General features: G+C 41.3%; 1 protein-coding gene across 5 annotated transcripts in view; it reads left to right on the top strand.

The window, feature by feature from the left end:
- The window catches only part of LOC125878564 (membrane-associated phosphatidylinositol transfer protein 2-like), an 89,180-nt gene that overhangs the window by 42,741 nt on the left and 24,249 nt on the right, over positions 1-22,190 (top strand). For 4 of the 5 annotated variants that reach the window (XM_049559843.1, XM_049559841.1, XM_049559844.1 and 1 more), the window contains 7 exons: positions 6,763-6,977; positions 8,596-8,717; positions 9,142-9,375; positions 15,892-16,233; positions 17,581-17,676; positions 18,860-18,964; positions 20,825-20,889. In XM_049559843.1, coding sequence (XP_049415800.1) covers positions 6,763-6,977; positions 8,596-8,717; positions 9,142-9,375; positions 15,892-16,233; positions 17,581-17,676; positions 18,860-18,964; positions 20,825-20,889 — 1,179 coding nt within the window. Of the gene's footprint in view, positions 1-6,557; positions 6,978-8,595; positions 8,718-9,141; positions 9,376-15,891; positions 16,234-17,580; positions 17,677-18,859; positions 18,965-20,824; positions 20,890-22,190 lie in introns of those variants that run through there. The other variant, XM_049559840.1, reaches the window with a different exon arrangement.

Below are 22,190 nucleotides of genomic sequence, written 5' to 3'. Positions count from 1 at the left end.
GCAGCAGACACGAGGAGGGTAATTTAAGGCCCTCAGCTCCTCACCTAAATTACATTACCTGCTAGATTACAGCAATTTTCCAGCTGTTCGCCTCCTCTGACCTTCATTACTGATATCACCTCCCTAAAGTCTCCAGGAGAGAGAGCTGCGTGTTCAATCTGAGCTCTCACTGTTGACCCCGAGCACCCCACTCCTGCTGTTAATAATGATTGCGATGATTTGTATTCACGTAGCGCCGTTCCTCAACCCGCAGCACATTACAATGGAGAGAATAAAAAAGCTTTTCAATCATCAGCTTGACGCCAGGATGCAGTTTCTACTGTACGGCCATCCGACTGACTCAGCAGTGAGATTAAAGCTGAGTAAACTCTGCAAACAAAGATTTAAGATTTAATTAACTGATTGAAATTACAGTGCGTTCTGTACTTTATATTTTGAGCAACAGTTTGCAGCTGAAGTGTTAATCATAGTTTTGATGTTTGGCTGAAACAAACAGTAGACGCACATTTTGACTGATTATTTGCACCTGAAAGCACCTGCTCCTACAGTCCCAGCTGGACGAGGACATCTAACTGGCCTACTGTCCTTGTCCCAGTATACAAGCACGGGAGGGGAATCCATTTATTGAGCCAAGTATGTGCGACTCCTCTACGATAGGTGGAGATATGCCCCCTTTCAGCTTGTTAGTATTGGACCTTTTTCCTGTTGACCTATTACGTCACAGACCAAACAATGGACAAACAAGTTAGCTACGGTTAGCTAGCAGCTAACTGGTACCATGGTGGACAACTTTACAGCTCTGTACATTTGGTCCGTCCAAAAAGTCACGGCTCTGGATGGAGATTTCTCCATGTTGTTACCGGCTTCTTCTTCTCTTACACATTTAATGCTATTGGACTTCTGGGTCAAAGCCTGGGGCGGAAACTGTGGAGCATGCTCAGAGCGCCTCGGCCAGTTTGGGTCTGCTTGACTGTATACATGCAGGAGTCACATGATCTGGGTGTGTTAGTCCAACTTTGAGAAATTTGATTTCAGTCGGACTAACATGTTTACATGTGTTTTTAAAAGTTTGGTTTTAGTCGAATTAACACAATAAATCGATTTTCTCGAATCTCATGTAAATGTCCTGAGTGTGTGTTTGTATCAAGGCTACTTTAAGTGGACCCCAGACTAGGGTTGGGTCGGTATGAGAAAAAAAAAAACGGTCCTGTTTTTGTGAAAAACCGCATCAAGTCGGTAATACCGGATTTTCGCCACTTGGGGCATAATTGACTCATTTAAAATAAAAAACGACCTTAGGACAACAGAGTGACACTAACACGTTGTTTCTTTTATTCCTTACAAATAAATTTTGCAGCTTACTCAGTCAGTGCAAACAAGGGTTGCCTCCTTCCTCTGGCTCAAAGCCAAAGTGTTGCCATATTGGCGCATTCTTTGATTTCTTCGAGATTAAATTGTCCGCCATTATCGCCTCCCCGTCACTGTTAAACAAACTCCAGGCTACAGTAGAAGCCTCGATGCATGCGCATTACACCCCCTAGCTCAGTCCCTGCCCCACCCCACCCCCTCTCTCTCTTCGGAGTACTGAACCGAATTGGTATTACCAAGAACCAACCCAACCCTACCCCAGACCCTACGAGGCCTCAAAGAGCCCCAGGTTCACTCTGTTGTAATAGATCTGGATATACAGATCTGGAGTCTAAGTTTTGCAAACCCTGCACTCACAAAGCTCAGTACCAGAACCAACCTGTTACCCGTAATTACCTCCAAGTCAAGTTAATATAAGTCCCATGACCTGACCCGTGATTAAACACCCTGTTTTGCGTAATATACCCATTCTCACATGCAAAGCACTCGCTCAGTCACCTTCCACTTATTGTTGATGTAGTGGACTTGAACTTGCTTTTATGTAGCGCCTTTCAAATCTTTCCAAGGCTACAGTTTTGGGTTCAGTGGTGACTGAACCGCCAACCTTCTGATTAGACGATCTGCTCTGCCACCACTTCCCATTAAGTAATGATGTAATGCATGAAGATAGCCAGTTTTGCATAAGTTATCTGTCCACATATGCAAAGTAGCTGCCCTGCTGCTATCAGTCAGCTTTGGAAAGTAGTTTTTCGAACGTCCTCTGCATTGGAGGAACTGGGGTCTCGCTAAGAGTTAAGAGCCAAGAGAACGGATTTGAACAAACACTGGTCAAATCCATTGATTATAGTTGAAGTGTAGGTGTTGTTTTACACATGAATAAGATGGATGACTGAAAAATACGGCTGCTGAGGTGTTTTTATTTTTTATTTATTAATAAATTGACCATAAAATGGCTGTAATACGTCAAGGAAATTGGTAAAAATAGCCATCAAAATTTCCTGGAGCCCAAGGTGATGTCCTCAGATAGTTTTGTCCAAACCACAGTATTATCAATGTTGAATCCACAGTGATATAAAACCTAAGAAAAGCAGCACATTTTGCACCTTTATAAGACGGACACAGAGTGCATTTGACATTTTCCTCAAAAAAATGAATAACTTGTTTCATCACCGTTTAATCGGCTCTCCTGAAACTCAAAGGTAGATGATTTGGCTCCCGTATCCTGGAGGAGTTTAACATGTTTTACCAGCCATATAAGCACTGGACAACCCTGACGGTCTAAATGGAGAGCCTCTTAAAGGGAAATTTCGGTTTATTTCAACCTGTCTCCTATCATCCTAAATTTGTTTCAAGTGACTAGTGACATAAAAATAATAGTTAGCATGTTAGCCGTTAGCCTAGATACAGCCAGGGCGCATAGTAGCGTCAGACCTGTTAAAATGTAAATGAACGGGCAACCTTCAAGTGCAAAGTTAGTCCACTAAACAAGCTTTTTTTCCACAAAGACCGCCTCATATCGTTAGGATAAATGTCAGAGAACATATAGAAAACCACATGTAAACGTGTTGTCTTACCTTACCGGTGTGCTGCCATGTTTGTTTACCATCTAGTTCTGCTTTCCAAAGCGCGGCCGAAATATCGCGAGAACAAGCAGCAACAGCTGGAAGGCAGAACCGGACAGTAGCCTGAAAAGTTCATTCATTTATTTTATGAAAGATTTATAGAATAATGGCTGACTTTTTGCCAGACTTCGACTTTGTGGAGGAGGAATTTGATTTTGCAGAGTTTGATGGCCGCCCTTATTTATTTGAGCCAGAATACACTGATGAAGAGCTTCGTGAAATTGAAGAACGGAGGAGGAGAGAGAGAGGCGCAACAGGTAGAGGACGAGAGAGGAGGAATGGCTGCTGCAAGGCTGCGTAGCTCTGGAGATTGGTGGTGTACCTGTGAATGCTGTGCCCCAGTGCCCACAGAAGAGGAATGCCTCTGTTGCAAGGAATGGGACCGGTTGCAGCCTTATTTTCAAGGTCTGGATGTGACCGAGGACGAGACACCTCCACCTGGAGTAGTATCCAGCTGGGCTTTATCTAGAGCTCCCGAGATATATTTCGGTCGTGCTTTGGAAAGCAGAGCTAGATGGTAAACAAACATGGCAGCACACCGGTAAGGTAAGACAACACGTTTACATGTCGTTTTCTGTATGTTCTCTGACATTTATCCTAACGATATGAGGCGGTCTTTGTGGAAAAAAAGCTTGTTTAGTGGACTAACTTTGCACTTGAAGGTTGCCCGTTCACTTACGTTTTAACAGGTCTGATGCTACTATGCGCCCCGGCTGTATCTAGGCTAACGGCTAACATGCTAACTATTATTTTTATGTCACTAGCCACTTGAAACAAATTTAGGACGATAGGAGACAGGTTGAAATAAACCAAAATTTCCCTTTAAGATTATGTTTTTAAACTGTAATCCACGACTTCCTCTTAATGCACAGTCCAGTCTTACAGGATCTGTGGGGTTGAATCATCGGCTGATGTGGCCAAAGAAACCTCTGATTTCACCTCCTCTATGCAGTGAGTCTGAACTCCTCAGTAAAAATTAAACACTTAATAGAGTTTGGATTATTTAGCACAGAAGGAGAGGAGAGAAGAAGAAGAGGCAAAGTGAGCTGGAAGATGTGACTCAAATAATTTATTTAAGGATTCAAAGAAAAGTAGATTCTTCTTTATTTCTCCATATGGCAGCTTTTTTCTCTCCAGCTCATCACTTTGCCTCCGCTGCATCATCCATCCAGCGCTGTGAGGTCGGACAGCACCCCGAATGAGAGACAGGAGCGCTGTGTAAGGGTCTCAGGGGTTTAATTTGAAGTTAAAGGAAAGGAGGGAGGATGTGTGTCAGGCCAGCAGGGCAGGAGGAGGTTGGACTCGCTGCTGAATCATCGCCCAACCCCACGTTTAACAAGAGAGCAGGGACGGGGGGGTTCAGTTTGACTTACTTACTAAAATGTTGCTACATTTATCTACAGTAGACCGTCTGATACACCTGTCAGTGTCAAGATTTTATATATGCAGTTTATAGCAGCCAACTTAGCATTAAAATTCTATTAGAGACAGATGACAGATGAAGCTCCAGCGAAAGTTCAGTCAGGAAGACAATACTTTTCATGCTAAGGCTGTAGTTTTTCTGCGTCACCCTAGCTGTCATTGTCTTTCACTAAGCCCCGCCCCTTTGCTGACATTGAACCAGCTGTGTGGCATCACAGTGTGTGCAGATGAACTGTGTTTGGCTTGGTTTGGGACGTCAAACAACTTTCATCTGCACACACTGCGATGCCACACAGCTGGTTGAATATCAGCAAAGTTTCCCTGCTTCCCTTCACTGGTTCCTGTACAGCAGGGTCGGTCTTTAGCCCCTTTCACACTGCCAGATTTTCTGCGAATGTTGGGCCGTTTTGCCGGCCAGCTGCGAGCGTTTAGACACACAGAGCCGGATTGGCGATTTGATCCGAGGTGCCCAATTTTGCGCCTCATAGGGTAGACATATTGGCGGAACCCTTTTAGTTTAAACAGACCGAGGCGGCCTTCCGCAACGGGAGGAGCTGTTGATGACTTGTGGGAGGAACTGTTGATGACGCTGCACGTGTGAGCCACTGGTGGTGGATAAACAGGAAACAGCTGACAGCAGGAATGAGCGAGCAGCTAGTAGCAAGAGGGAAACACAAACCTGACAGACACTGTAAAGATGAGCAACTGGGGAGACAAGGAATTGCGCGCCCTCCTTGTCCTCGCAAACGAAGAGGCCATTAACCGTCAGATGACAGGGACGGTGAAGGACGGGCCGACTTATGAGAGAATCGCCAAAGGACTGACCAGCTGCGACTTCCCTCCCACGTCACTGTTTACGTCACACGCTGAGCTACACGTTTTGTTACTTGCTCACGCCCCCCATTGCCCCGAAAAAGGCGCACTCTGTATAAACAAAAGTAGGTAGGCAGCATTTTGCTGCACTCCCCGATTTTGTTTTTATACTGCCAATGCTGAAAAAACACTGATTGGGCTTTCCTGCTAATTTCCATAATTCATTGTTGTAATCATTAAAAAGCAGCCTACTTACTTATTTTGGATAGAAACACAAATGTTAATTTAAAAAAAAGGATCAAATCAACAAAATCTTCAATACTGTGGTGATTTATTCATCTCGCATTGTGCCTGATTTTTAGTGGATCGTAACATACCAAGTATGGAACTCATCCGCAGATGCTCCTGTTCAAAATGAGACCAAACTTTTCTGTGGATGTCTTTTTTTAGCCAAAGCAAAGGCCAAAACGTGGAATGCAACGGATGGTAAGGTTTGCTGTTTGCACCCTGTACCAACCAGTTAAGAAGAGTGACGCATTGGCAGTCGGTGACGGTATGCAACAGTCAGTCAGTAAAACAGGTTTTTTTTTTTTAAACAAGTGCGAATAACCACAAACAGAAGGACTTCTGTACTTATGTCACAAATAGCCCAGTGTTACCTGCGTGTGACTTAACTCTCTGCTGACGGTGAATTTTTGTATTTTGAATGTTTCCACATTTATCGTTTACATCCCACGCCACTGACAATTTACGGTCTAGCAGTCGCAGACACTTTCAGTACCCTATCATTTCATATCATATGAATCAGCCGATTTCATTCGTGGTTCTGATGATGTCACTCATAATAAACGCCCCGCCCTTTTTCACATGAGCTGGCTGAACTAGTCTGGTTATCCAGGCAGTGTTAGGGTTTGTCAAGCCAGATAACAAAAAGATATCCTGGGCAAGTTGAACTGGAAGAGGCCTCTGCTGAGCTGAGCTGCTGTCGCTAAGCAATGATTGTTTTTGTTTACAGTTCGTATTTTCCTAAAAATAGAATAGAATTAACCATAAATCAAAGATAGGGCAGAACAGCTGAGTGCTCCTTGTAGAAAGGATAGAAGTAGAACATTGTTTAAACGGAAAGGAAGAAAAATTGTCTTTGCTTGATGAATAAAAAGTAAAAATGTTTTGTAAATGTCACCTCAGTGTTTGGAGTTCATTATTGTTTACATCATTAGTTATCATAAAGTTCATGTCTCTGTCGAGGAAATCAAATTACAGTAGAGAGCATTTGTATTACTTTATTTCTCTTGGAAAACACAATAATTATTTAGATGTATATGATGGAGGTTTACTCATCCTAACTGAACCTCCACCCGTGAAATAAGGTGACAAAATGCAAAACAACAAAATGCTTTTTTAAATGTTTGATGAATTTCAGCTACGTCTCCCCTCCTCACTCTGTCCTGTCGTCTCCCCTCCTCACTCTGTCCTGTCGTCTGTCCTGTCGTCTCCCCTCCTCACTCTGTCCTGTCGTCTCTCTGCCGCCCTGCAGAAAAAGAGCAGAGAAGAGAGCTGTGGCGAGGGCAGCGGCGTGGAGATCCTGGAGAACAAGCCTTACGAGGACGGCCCCGGCGGCTCGGGTCAGTACACGCACAAAGTCTACCACATCGGCAAACACATCCCGTCCTGGTTCTGTGCCATCCTGCCTCAAGCTGCCCTGCGCGTGGAGGAGGAGTCCTGGAACGCCTACCCCTACACACGCACCCGGTGAGACCTCCACACGGAGCGAGGGAAATGACTCATCGCACGTGTAGTAAAAATGATGGATGGTCGTTTGGACATGAAGATATTAAAACAGTGCTTATCATCCCCGTGCTGAAACATTTGTTAAACCTATATCACACAAAGTGATTTTAGGCAGGTGGAATTATTTAAAGTCCAAAGCTTGAACTCTCAGTGATAAAACAATTTTAATGGTTTTTATTTTATGGCTTCTAGATTCATAAGAATATAAACTGATGAAATAACACTCAGTCGATTTTGCTGATGGAGCCGTTTTTTTTATTTGGAACAATTTCAGCTGAATAATCAACTTTTTGTATTTCCTCTGCACGACTTAATTTGTGGATTAATAGAGCAGATTGTCACAGCTGGGTGGATTCCTTCAGGGATTTCACTTTTGTTACCAGGAACTGCCAAAGTGATGGAGGAAGGTGCTTTGGGCTCATAAATCCAGACTTCTCTTTTTTCATCCAGTACGATTTTATTGAATTTTTTACAGAATTGCATTAACAGTCGAATCCACATCTTCCTTTTCCTCCCTTCCTCCACCCATCAACCTCCACCTACCCACACTGAAAGTAAACTAAACTTACAGGACATACATAATATTTAATAGCCATTGTTAACAATGTTTACTCTTTATGTAATACATACAGCGATAGATAAGAGATCAGGAAAATAAAGCAATAAATCAAGGCACATACACAGGCAAAAGATAAGTAAACAAATAAATTAAGTAAAATATAATAAAAATAATTATAATTAAAAAATGATAAATAAAATAAAATAAAATAAAATAGAAATAATAATGATGATCAAAAGTAAATGAATTAGGAAATAAAAATATACAGAAACAAAATTGAATAAGACGAATAAGACAAATAATAATAATAAAATAAATAACAATAATAATAAAAATTAAATTAAATGAAATAAAAAAGAAAAAAATAATAATTGAATGGCCAAAATAAAATAGAAATTATAATGATTATAATAATGTAATAAAATAAATAGAAGTGACAATAATAGTCAATAAGTAGATACATAAATAAATGAAATAATATATAAATGATAAAACAATAATGATAATAATAATCATAAATAAATTGAAAAAACAGAAATAATTAAATAAGATAAAATAATAAAAAGAAAATTATAAAAAATAAATTAAATACAATATCAATAATGATAATAATAATAATAATAATAAAAATAAAAATAATTATAATTAAATAAATGCAATGAAGTGAAAAAGAAATAATAATAACAATAAATTCATTAAAGAAATAATAATACAAATAAATAAAATAATAATAATAATAATGATAAATGAAAAAGAAATAATGATAATAATAGTAAATAAAAAAAATGCTAAAAATGAAATTGAAATTCCAATAAGATAAATAATGTAATAAATGTAATAAAATAAAATAACAATAAAAAAAGAAATAAAATAATATGGAAAGAGTAATATAAAATAAATCAATAAATGAAATCAAATAAATTCGAAATGATGATAACAAAAAATGAATAAATAAAATAGAAATAATAGAAATAATTGTGTTTGGAAAACACGTGAATAACTCCTTGTCTTGTTCGTCAGGTACACCTGTCCCTTCGTCGAGAAGTTCTCTATAGACATCGAAACGTATTATAAACCAGATACTGGAAATCAAGTGGACGTCTTCAATATGTCCTCTGCTGACAAGAGACAGAGGACTGTAGGTAAGTCCTTCATCGTGCACACAAGAACACACACACACACACTCTCTGCCACCCAGAGTGGACTCCTGTTTAATGGTGAGCAGGATCAGGACTCAAATCTACACTGTTGGCAGTGAGACACAGACAGTGTGACGGGGTGGGATACAGACTGAGGGAGTGTAAGAGCTCATGTTGAGCCTCTGAATATTAAAATTCACCGGGGTGCAGAGAAAAATGTGCAGACACATTCCCTGCAGGGAGCTGTTACATAAAACTCTCTCTCTCTCACACACACACACACACACACACACACACACACACACACCTTTAGAGACAGGTGTTCAGTCAGTACGTGGTGACATCTGTCCTGCTCACACCTGCTGCTCACATCTGCTTCAGTTTTGCTTTGATTCATATGATTCATAATGACTTTTCTCCCCTTCAGACCCCATAGACATCGTAAAGGACTACATCCCTCCTCACGAGTACCTGGTGGAAGAAGACCCCAAACTTTACCAGTCAGTCAAAACCAAACGGGGTCCGCTGTCCGACGACTGGATCGAGGAGATCAACCAGAATCCCGGTGAAAGCCCCGTCATGTGTGCCTACAAGCTCTGCAAAGTGGAGTTCAGATACTGGGGCATGCAGTCCAAGATCGAGCGCTTCATACACGACGTGGGTAGGTATGGCAGATGGTGTGTGTGTGTGTGTCCTTGAGAGTGTGTGCAGTCTTTACAAGTCACCTTTCAGGCAGTTTCTTCCCTTTTCTCTTTCTTTTTATCTGGGAATCGACATCGAGCTGAGGTATTTTTACTAAGTCAGACGCTCCACTTCGAAAATCTCCTCTTGCAGAATAAAACCAAGCACATTTGTCGGTTGCACCACAACCTGAATACCCCCTATGTTGCCGGTTGGCCACTCTAAAGCTGGTTGCTTGGCTAACAGCAGAATCAAGGCCTGGGGCAGCCTGTATCCACTAAGGAGTGTATTGTCATCGTCAAGGTCTGCCATGCGACTCTTAAAGTCCGTTCTCACTGAGGGAAGCTCGGCATGGTATGGCATGTCTAAACTGATAAGGAAATGCAAATTAGTGTGACATGGATTGACTCTAATAATAGTAATAATAATAATAATAGTACATTTTATTTAAAGGCGCCTTTCAAGGCACTCAAGGTCACCTTACAGAAAGTGACAGACAGTTAAATTTAAATGGAGTAAAGGACACACCAACATCAACAGTAAAAATGTGAAATCTGCAGCAGAGCAATGGTAATTAAGTGGAATAGGCCTGTTTAACAAGGTGGGTTTTCAGCGGGGATTTCAAAGTGGATAGTGAGTCAGTGTTCTTGATATCGGGAGGGAGGGAGTTCCAGAGGCGAGGGGTAGAGCGGCTGAAGCCTCTGGACCCCATGGTGGACAGATGGGCAGAGGGCACAATGAGGCTGATGGAAGAGGCCGACCTGAGTGACCGGGAGGGAGCGTTGATGTGGAGGAGGTCAGAGAGGTACGGGGGAGCGAGGTTCTGGATGGCCTTGAAAGTGTGGAGCAGAATTTTAAAGTCCATGTGGTATTTGACTGGAACCCAGTGAAGCTGTTCTAGGATGGGTGTGACGTGATTGATGGATGGAGTTCTGGTGATGATACGGGCGGCCGGGTTCTGGACCAGTTGGAGCTTATGGATGGCTTTGTGGGGGGAGGCCAAAGAGAAGGGAGTTGCAGTAATCCAGGTGGGATGTAACTAGGGATGGGAATTAATAGGATTTTATTGATATCAATGCTATTATCGATTCTGCTTATCAATCCGATTCTTTATCAATTCCCTTATCGATTCCTCCTGTGAATTTTCAGTGTAGAAAAAGTAGACCTTACAGGTTTTTGGTGTCAACAACATAAATTTTATTGAGTTTCTATTCTAAACAAGAGATAAGTGCTAAGTAAGTAAACAAAATGTGAAATTGGTCCACTGCTATCATCTAAAATGGAACAAATGAAAGAATATTTGTACAGCATTTGTTTTCAGCTACGTCAGATAACGTTACAGAATCTGTTAGGGTTGTCACGGTACCAAAATTGGGACCCACGATATGATATCAGTTGAAGTATCATGGTTCTGAGTAGTATCACGATACCACAGCAAAAAAGAGCCTTTTGTCATTTATAAAAAGATAAATCACTTTTCTATAATACATCAATGATATTTCAATGGAATAAATTACTTACTGACTTATTCATACTTCAAAACAGCATCAATAAGTGATGAACATAGGGGGGATCAAAATAAAATAAATAAATAAAATAAAAATCAACCAGCCACCCTCCTCCCCTGACAAGTAAAGAACGGTCCCTTAAGTGCGGTGAGGAAATGAGATGAAATGAACGGCTCGTTTCTCCTCTGATACGTCACATACCTGTGTGCCGCCACGGCTCGGCTGTTCAGGTACTTCTGGGCAGTCATGACACCAACTTATTCACCTGGAGCCGGACTTCTCAGTCGCCGGTAAGCCTTTATCTTGCGCTGCAGAGCACTATGGCCGCCATATTTGACAGGAATACATATTCCTGTCTGTATCTGTGTCTGTGACCCCCGTTCGTTGCTGGTTGAAATCTGTACTCGCACAGCGTGCTCCTGAATGATTTCTTTTGCTCGCACAAAACTATTTTTAGTCACAAATGCGAGTAACGTTAAAATGCTCGCACAGTAGAGCCCTGTAGTGGAAAACAAATCACTGTAGCATTGGTGGTGTTTCCGCCCTTGCATGTAATTACGGTGCTGCATAAATTGCACGTCATGCCGTTGTGATGAGTGAATGTCATGAGTCTTTTTTGGTGAAGTGAAGCCAAGCTTTCTGTCTCTCCACCATTATTCTTCTTTGTTGTTGAACGTACTGCTGACCGATGAGCGTGACGTGCGTCATTGACATAAAGATTTGGTGTAATGAAAAGAATCGATAAGGGAATCGTTAAGCATAATGGCTAATGATGTCGATGAATTGAACCAGTTGGAACAGTTGGAACCAGTTGGTTCTCGATTCCCATCCCTAGATGCAACCAGAGTGTGGACCAGGATGGCAGCGCTGTTGAGGGTGAGGGACAGACGGAGACGATTAATATTACGTAGATGGAAATAGGCTGACCAGGTAATGTTATTGATGTGGGTTTGGAATGATAGAGTGCTGTCAAAGACGACACCCAGACTCTTAACCTGAGTGGAGGGGGATACAGAGGAGTTGTCAATGGTGATGGAGAAACTGGGAGTATTAGTGAGGGTGGATTTAGAGCCAACGAGGAGAACCTCGGTTTTGTCACTGTCGAGTTTAAGGAGATTTGAAAAAAAACAGGATTTGATTTCCTGTAAACAGTCACAGAGGGAGGAGGGCGGGAAGGTGGAGGTGGGTTTGGTGGAAAGGTAGAGCTGAGTGTCGTCCACGTAACAGTGGAAATGGATATTGTATTTACGGAATATATGACCAAGAGGGAGGAGATAGATGATAAACAGGATGGGACCGAGCACAGAGCCTTGGGGAACACCTGAAGAGAGGGGAGATGGTTGGGATGTGAAGGTTTTTAACTGAATGAACTGAGTGTGGCCAGAGAGATATGATTTGAACCAGTCCATGGGAGTGTCAGATATACCAATAGATGCTAGCCTCTGTGCTTCCAAAAGTGACCCATATTATTTTTCAGCTTCTGTTCTGCCACCTCCCTGTTGAGACCCATGTGCAACTTACACACTCTGGATTTTACATAAAGCTTCTTTATGATTTTTGGAAGTTAGGGTGCTTGTGTGATACACTTTTTCTATCTTAAGTTAGCATAGGAGCATTGACGAAGGACCTGTTCATCTGTAATGACTTTTTTCCTAAATAGGTCCTTACCAAACAGTTCAGATAGGATCTGGAAGTGAAGAGGTTTCTGATCTCTTTAATGATTAACCACTGATTAATGAAAACTATGTGATAAAGAGCGGAGCGAGAGACGAGGGGTAGATACTGAAGAAGAAAAGAAGAAGGTGAGTGTGAGGAATAGTGAGAAGACAGGTAAAACAAATAAATAAAATACTAAAGATACCTTAAAGAGCGTGTTGGAGAGGCACAGAGAAGAAGTCTGGCTCCCTGAGATAACAGAACAGACTGGATTAATTTCCTGCCAGTGTTTCTGTTCCTCTGCTGTGATTTAAGACTGTTTATACACAGAGTCTCTCAGCTCGCTCCCTCACAGCGTTTACTTCCAGGCTAATGAAGCAGCAGCTGCTCTATCTTCATGGCATTCTCACTCCGCTCTAATCAACAGATCTGCAGCCATGAATGTGTTTTCTTTTGGTCCCTGTTGCATCCACTGCTTCTTCAAAACACATGCTTTATAGAAGTTTTCCTTTGGTTTTATCTCATATCACCTGCAGCTGTTTACTGGGAGTCTACTCTAACATATTCACCACATCTCATCATCAACATTAAACCTGATTAAACCAGTTCTAACATAGTGTCTTTATTATAAATGGTGCTGGGAGGGTCTCTGGGTCGTATAACACAGAACCTCTCAAGCTTTATTAATGCGTCTGTGGTTATTTCCACTGGATATTAATTTAATAGCTTCTCTGTTTGCTAATTTTGGCGTTTATTACCAGGCTGGATGTTTTAATCATGATCTGCTCAGAGGGTTCAGCGTTTATAACCAGCTGCTGCTTGTTTAGTTCATCAAGAGAAAGACCGATAAAAATTAAATCTCCTCTGATGGATCACCGTTCAGTCTCGTTTAGAGGATCCAGGGGTTTCTACAGTCTGTTGTTTGTATCTGGGATGTATTTTCAGATATAAATAAGGCTTGTTTGATGTCATTAAGATTAAGATTTGTTTTGCACGGGAGACCTGAGTGCAGCAGAAGAATTATGTGTCAAGAGAACACCAAATATATTTGTCAAATCTGTTTGTCAGAGCGAATGATTATCACATGTCCCCTCTAAAGCATTGACTCCCAACTGGTCCAGATTTCTCCTTAGTCATTAGTTTAAAGGGGAACTAATGTTTTTTTCAACCTGGGCCCTATGTTCTGATCTACTTTTGTCTAAATGAGTGATAGGATGTTCAATATGTGACATGTCTCCAGTATGAAGCTAGGGCTGACCTGCCTGCAGCCCGTGAGCGCACGCTATATTAAATAATAGGGCACTCAGACAGCGTCAAACAACGTCATAATACGTCCACTAAAAGTGCATTTTTTTCACACAGATAGGCTCGGATTGTTAGTATAATTATCTGACAACATAACGGAAAGGAGAAATGAACGTCTGTGTTTACCTTTAGCTGGATTCAGACATGTTCCTCTGCCTGTTGCTGCTCCCTCTCTCTCCTCGTCTGTTCTTCAGTTTCAATGAGCTCTGCGTCCGTGTACTCCGTGTTCAAATAAATACGGGCGCTCATCAAATTCAAATGGCTCATCCAGATCCAGTTGGTCAAAATCGGGTACAAATTCGGACATGTTTGTTGTGGCAAGTCAAAACACTCAGAGAGTGAAAGTCTGGCTCTGAAATCTCACATATCGCGAGATTTGAGTTGTTGCAGGAAGTTACCGCTGGAGTGACCTCACAAACGTGAGGAGTTACTCTGTTTGGAGTAGTCATGGCTGAATCTTGACCCGATTTTGACCAACTGGATCTGGATGAGCCATTTGAATGTGATGAGATTTGAACAGATTTAAGATTTAATACATTCAGCATCATACTTGTGTTTGGCCACGTCAATCGAGCTAGTTTGCTGTCTCTGTCAAGTAGCTGTCTGATAGTCACTCACTCTACAGCAGGAAATGGCACTTCAAAATAAAAACTCTGTGCTGGAAATTCACTGTACTTCAAAATAAAGTGTGTTTTTTACAAAGTTGATACGTTCCCAAGTCACTTGTGGCCCATTCAGAATGGACCCACGACCCACTTTTGGGCCGCGACCCACCAGTTGGGAGCCACTGCTTTAAAATTATACTCAGGAGTATTTAAATTAAAAATAGCACAACAGAGGAAATGGCTTATAATGATCACAGTTTTTATCACCATATGTGGATCAAAAAATTGGGGACATGAAAAATACATTTAGAAAAATGCAAATGTACTTGCAGAAAAATGGTAAATTATGAATAAACAAACATGATAATAATACTCTGATTTAAACAATAGTGATAATGACAAATGTAACATATTACGAATAATTTATTTCCCGTGTGAAATTAATAGGGTATATGTTCTTCTTCTAACCAATAATAATAAGTGAATGAATGAATGAAACTTTGTCATTATACAAAACATGTACAATGAAATTGTGTTGGCTTCTCTCTATATAAATAAATAAATAAAAACATTTAAGAAAAGGCACACATTGAAAACAATACAAGACATCCCTGAGAAGTTAAGAGCAGCAGTGTTAAAGTGTCAGTGCAACAAGTACCAATTAAAGTGCAATGTGTAATAAATAATGAGTAAGAGAATGAATTATAAAAAAACAAGAAATAAATTAAATAATTATAAAATATATAAATAAAATCAATAAATAAAAGAAAAAGAAAAGTGCTTCTTGGTGGTAGAAAATGTTAAAAATTGAAGTGGTTAAGATTACCTATTCATAAGTCTTTGTGGCTTGAAATAAAAGATGAAGCAGGTGGCTGCACTAAAATTATAAAAAATTTAATTTGATTTTAGAAAATATTTGAAACAAGTCAAAAAATCAGGTTGGAATATTCTTACATATTTTATTGACACTTAACAAAGAAGAAACAAGTTAGAAACCTAATTTATTTTTAACAATAAAATAAACATTTCAGTCTGTTAGTTTTTATATATTTCTATTTTTATTTTATATAATTCTACTGCAGAATTATCTCTCAATTTTCTACCAATGAATTCAGTGTTAGCGCAATAAAAACAGACATTTAGGTCACATTTCTAATTAATTATTCATCATTATAATGTGTAATTTGCTTTAAACAGATTTCCCTTTCTTTTGGTCCGGTTGACGAACAGCAGACTTCCCTGCTCACGTCTGAAATCAAATCTACACCTTTGCTCAGGACCTTGAACTGATGGTCTTAACTGTGAATCTCTGACAAAACATCCCGTGTTTGTCAACCATAATAATCCACAATCCATTAAGTCACAGAAATATGATTTGTTCTTCTCTTAAACACCCATAAATCCTTGTTGCTGTCCCTCCAGGTCTGCGCAAAGTGATGGTTCGAGCCCACCGGCAGGCGTGGTGCTGGCAGGACGAGTGGTACGGCCTGACCATCGAGGACATCAGGCAGCTGGAGCTGGAGACCCAGCTGGCTTTAGCTAAGAAGATGGCCCAGTACAGCCTGAATGAAGAGGGGGGAACAGAGACCAACGGCTCCTCCGTCAGCCAGGACCAGGAGCAGGAAGCTGAGGCTGTGGGATCGGCTGCAGAGGCCGAAGGAGGAGGAGGCGGGAAGCTGGGAGATTCACTGGAGACACGAGGGGAGCTCACTAAGCAGTGGTCAACATCCTCGAGATCCTCCAACAGGTCGTCAAAGAGAGGCGGTGAGGACGAGCCTCAGCTTTTCATCATGCATTTATATATTAAGTATAAATACAGGGTAATTTCTATAAGATTAAAGGGACAATTCAGATGTTTTGAAGTGCCGTTGTAAGAGGTACTTATCCACAGTCAATGTATTGCCTCCAGCAGTTGGTGTTCAGCAAACCCCCAGTTTGGCAGGAGGCAGGAGTACCATCACTGAAGCAAAGCAATGTACTGTACGTGTTTTAGGCCCCTAAACAAATCAGTATCAGTTAAAGTGTAACGCTATATTTACACTATTTTCACCACTTTACCTTGCTGTCAGACAGCCCAAGAGCTACTCTTCAGTTGGTTGGTTGTGTGTGTTATTGTGTGACTTTGGTGAATCCAAACTAACCCACTTAAACACCAAAGCTGCACAATAACACACACAAACTAACCAATTCAAGCAGTGGTAGACCAACAGCTCCTGCGCTCAGCGAGGTAAAATTACTGTTTTTGTCATTGGAGTCTGGCTTTGAAGAGAGAGTGATATAACTGCTTCAGTTCCCTGCCAGAAAGGGCTGTCTGACTGCAAGGTAAAGCAGTTAAAATATCCTAAATACAGCGTACACTTAAAGGCCCAGTGTGTAGGATTTAGGGCGATACATTGGCAGAAGTAGATTAGACTTAAATAAGTATGTTTTTTAGTGTTTAATCACCCTAGAATTAGCTGTATATCTACATAGGGAGCAGGTTCTCGTCCACAAAGTCCACCATGTTGCACCGCCATGTTTCTACAGTAGCCCAGAACGGACAAACCAAACACTGACTCTAGATAGGACCATTTGCTTTTCTGCCTCCATAGCGGCCCCTCTACAATCAGCCAAACAGCGTTGGAAAAACACTGATTTTTAACTTGGGACTGCTTTTTTAGTGTTTTTACTGTTTTAAATCACTTTGTTGGTTTGTTTTGGAGAAGAAGAGACGTCTGCGGATAATTCGGCTCCCAGTAAAAACACTGAACATAGAAAACTGAAATTCCGGTGGGGAGTTCAAGCTTGGCACATGGCATAAGTTTCAGTTGGTCGCAATCTGCAGTCCTCATCGCTAGATGCCACTAAATTCTACACACTGCTCCTTTAAACTGATACTGATATTTTTAAGTCAGCTATAATTAGTTTTACTGTTGCCCCCGTCCACAGCAGTACATTGCTTAGCCTTTGTGGCGATACTCCTGTCTGCTTCTCCAAACTGGGACATGCTGACTGCCATCTTCTGTAGGTAATACACTGACTATGGATAAGTACCTCTTACAACCCTGCTTCAAAAAACTTAAACGATCCCTTTAACATCACAACTTCCTGTTGTGTTGTTTATGTTTACAGGAAGTCCGTCTCACCAGAGCATTTCAGAGTGGAGGATGCAGAGCATTGCCCGAGACTCAGAGGACAGTACAGACGACGAGTTCTTTGATGCACATGGTAAAATCATCACTTTATGCACGATACATTAAATTGTTAGAACTAGGGTTATAAAGGGTTTAAATTTCCAGATTTCACAAGGGAAGTTAAGCTCAGGATTTTTTCACACTTTCAATATAAAAACGAAATTATACATTATTATCTGCGGGGAAAACATGTACCTAAAAAAGCATTACTTCGCCTCACTGCATTTTTATGTTCAAAGTATACCTAAGGTTGCAAGAGCCTGTTGGTTTTCAGAAATTTGCCAATGGAAATTACACTCAGAAATTTTGGAAAACAACGTAAAATCTGACATGGAGAGGATGTGGAGGCCTGAATGTTATTATTTCAAGAGAAGTTTGTTATTTTGGAGCGAGGTCATCAGGATTTTTAGTTATCATTGCTCAATGAAAGTTCAATAAAATGTTGAAAGGGTAGTTTAATTAGTTTTTGACTCAAACATACTGCAGATTTTTTCTTACCTCTGGTGGAAGGGTTTACAGTTATGTCTGCTTATGATGGTTAGAGTTTGTCTTTACCTGCACACAGAATGACACTGTAAATACAGTCTGAGGAAATAACCCCAATATTCCCATTTTATTCCCTCTAATTCCCCTGAAAACTTTCCACCTTGAATATTCTGGGAGTTTACAACCCTCCTTACACTAAATTATAAACAGCTTGTGTTCCAGAGCCATAAATGATATCTCAGCGGTGCCTCCTGCTACGTTCTGGCTTCACAGCACACAAACATGATCTTGATTGAGTAATTCACTCGTATCATTTCCTCAGCGTGGCTCCGTGTCTTTGGGCTGATGAATATTAGTTTCATCCTTGGTCCTGTTGTGTTTGCTTTATGTTTTCATTTAGCCTCTTAGCTCAAGTGCATTTCTGTTAAATTAATGCTGAGAAACATTTAATAGTAAATGTATCAGACCTGCAAATTTATAGAGAATAAATTGTATGTAGTTATTTTAGATACACTAAATGAATAATAAGTGGTTTGCCCTTCCAAATAGCTGCTAGAAACAGTCAATTCATTTTAAAATTAAGCACATTTAAAAACAACATATGCCAGGGGATAAACAGTCCTGTGAGGCAGTTTAAATTGTTGGGTTTAAATTGATTCTGGTCAGACTGATTTGACCTGATTTAGGCGTCACAGGTTATTTATGTTTGACATCTTCTGTGTGTCTTACAGAGGACTTTTCTGACAACGAGGAGATGTTTGCAAAGGAGATCACCAAGTGGAGCTCCAACGATCTGATGGACAAGATAGAAACAAATGAGGTGGATGAAGCACAAGGTAGGTTGACTCATTCAAACATAGCTAACGTTCACTTTAAAGGACTCATTGCTCATTTTCACCATATCTGATCTTTCTGCCTAGACTGCTCACAGTCATGTCTGACGTGACCCATAGCTGACATCAGTGTGTGCATTTGGAGAAAAGAATTACTGACAATGTGGAGCAGGCTCCATCTTCCAAATGATCACCATAGATGGAAGGGCCGATGAGTCATTCTGCATAATGATTAGCTATGTGTTTCTGTTTGGGAGAATGTGTAGGGTATTTTTGGAGAACTTCGTTTTGGAGCAATCACCGTTTTCGGGATAACAGGCTGTTGTACAAATGGGCTTTCTGTCCGCTTGCTCTATTAGCAGAGGTGTGGGTGTGGCCGGGAGAGGAGTCAGGAATGTTCAGCCCGTGATACTGATGGTTTGGTGGAGGAATAGTTCCTCTAAACCTTAGGATGTCCTGGCACCTCCCCACAATGCTGTCATGGCATGTAGGCAAGTTGTCCCTGTCAGAAAGCATCTGGCATTTGGACTCTATTGGCTGGTGAGTGGGGCAGCCTAAAGGCCCTGACACACCAAACAGACTTCAGAGAACTAGCGGCGATGAAAGCCTCAAGCTGCGTCCCCCGACATCCCATGTGTCTCAGCCAAAAAGTTGCACAAGAACACGATGACCAATCAGCACGTAGGTTCTGCGCTTGCGTAACTCAAAAATAACTCACCACCACACCAGCAGGCGGCAGGGTGGTGCAGTGGTTAGCATGGTCACCTAACAGCAAGAGGGTTCCTGGTCCGAACCCAATTTGCATGTTTGCCCCATGTCAGTATGGGTTTTCTCCAGGTACTCCGCCTTCCTCCCACAGTCCAAAAACATGTAGTATAAGCGGTTATAGACGATGAATGAACCAGCAGATGGCGGTAGTCTGTAATCATCATTCAAAAAGGGAAGCCGGAAGACCGTCTTGATGCTAGTTAGCTAGTTAGCACATTAGCAACACAATCTACTGTTGAAATGACAGAGTATATTTACTTTGCGGCAGTGGACAATTACACAAACCATCAGGAAACGTTTCTACTAAAGAGCTCAGTGGCTAAAGAACAATGATCTTAACTTATGTAACAAGTTTGTTTTGGTCTCACTCTCTTTTGACTTTAGCTCTTTGTTTACTTTCCTCACTTCCATTTCTCTTCTTGTGCGCTGAGCTGAACTGCCAAGTAGACTGATTTCAATCACCGACGGACTCTGACAGGCTCAGACACCGATTCAACATGTTGAGTCATTCGAAAAAAAGCCAGCTAGCACCAACTAGCACTGACAAGGGCTGGCTAACGGTGTGGGACACATCGCAGCAACAGGGGCCATGACTGTCCACCGATGGCCCAACATTGACCTGTGGCTGACTGTCAGCTTGGTGTGTCAGGGTGTTAACGCAGCAGCAGGACAGCTACAGCAGCCTTCTGTAGTTTCAATGGACGATTCCGACACTGTGTGGTGTCTGGGCATTTAAGTATGACGTGGAAAAGCCATGGCTGTATGGGAAAAACACACAGGAATTCTGATATGACCGTCTATATAGCCGTCACATGGTCAGTGATCGGACATGTATCAGATTTAGGATCACATATGAACATGGCCCAGATCTGATTGGAAAAAAACAGATTTCTATGTCCACCCTTCTCTGTAAAAATCAGATCTGTGTCACATGAGGCAAAAAGAAAAATCAGATTTGGGCCACATTTGCTTGTAATGCGATCATAATATGGCACCCATGTGGTCGCATCATATCCTGTACTGAGAAACAGGACCACAGGTCTTACATTTTTAAGTCATATTTGATTTAATTTGACTGAATTCATGTTTCCACAGAAACTTTGTACCAGGAGTCGGGCGGCGAGTACGCATCGATGAGTAATGAGGAGAGGCAGATGGAGGTACAGTTTCTTCCCATTTCTCTCATTTCATTCATGTCTCCCTCTCTCTTTTACTAACACCCTTAATTAAATAGCTTATAGATAACACTCCGCCTCCTAAATTAGCTTTCAGTCACCCTGACAGTGTAGTGAAATTAAGATCCACTCTCTGCTGCAACCATCAGATGAGTTTAATTTCACCAGAGGTAAAAGATTAAGGACCCACATGGACCACTTTACACCTGCCGCTGCACTGACACCATTAAAGTAGGGCTCTAACGACTCTACAGGTTACACCGGGTGAGTTTGTATAAATGCTGTTTGTTCTTGCTCTTGTGTTCAGCACCGTGTCTCAAAAAGGCAGAGACATCAATCCATCAGAAAACTGAATGTAAGTCTGAGTCCTGCAGCCAGTAGAGCGTGAACGGCAGTGTTGTAGAGCAGAGTTCTTCCAGTAGAACAGAGTAGACTTTAGACACTTTAGAAACAGAGTATAGACACATCATAGATAAGAGAACATTAGTATAGATTACATCTTGAACTCACTATTTCTTGGCTCCAAGTACCTGCCACTAACCTGTACGGATCCTTCATACAGTAACCTCTATGAATCTTTCATACAGTAACCTGCACAAATCCTTCCAACCTGTATGAATCCTTCCAACCTGTACGAATCCTTCCAACCTGTATGAATCCTTCCAACCTGCATGAATCCTTCCAACCTGTATGAATCCTTCCAACCTGTATGAATCCTTCCAACCTGAACGAATCCTTCCAACCTGTATGAATCCTTCCAACCTGAACGAATCCTAATACAGTAACCTGTATGAATCTTTCATATAGTAACCTGCACAAATCCTTCCAACCTGTACGAATCCTTCCAACCTGTATGAATCCTCATACAGTAACCTGTATGAATCCTTCCAACCTGAACGAATCCTTCCAACCTGTATGAATCCTTCCAACCTGAACGAATCCTTCCAACCTGTACGAATCCTTCATACAGCAACCTGCACAAATCCTTCCAACCTGTACGAATCCTTCCAACCTGTACGAATCCTTCCAACCTGTATGAATCCTTCCAACCTGTATGAATCCTCATACAGTAACCTGTATGAATCCTTCCAACCTGAACGAATCCTTCCAACCTGTATGAATCCTTCCAACCTGAACGAATCCTTCCAACCTGTATGAATCCTTCCAACCTGAACGAATCCTTCCAACCTGTACGAATCCTTCATACAGCAACCTGCACAAATCCTTCCAACCTGTACGAATCCTTCCAACCTGTATGAATCCTTCCAACCTGTATGAATCCTTCC

This window comes from Epinephelus fuscoguttatus, linkage group LG18 (genome assembly GCF_011397635.1).
Source record: "Epinephelus fuscoguttatus linkage group LG18, E.fuscoguttatus.final_Chr_v1".
NCBI classification, from domain to species: Eukaryota; Metazoa; Chordata; class Actinopteri; order Perciformes; family Serranidae; genus Epinephelus; species Epinephelus fuscoguttatus.
Note: the sequence above shows the minus strand (reverse complement) of the source record. Positions and strands in the feature narration are given on the sequence as shown.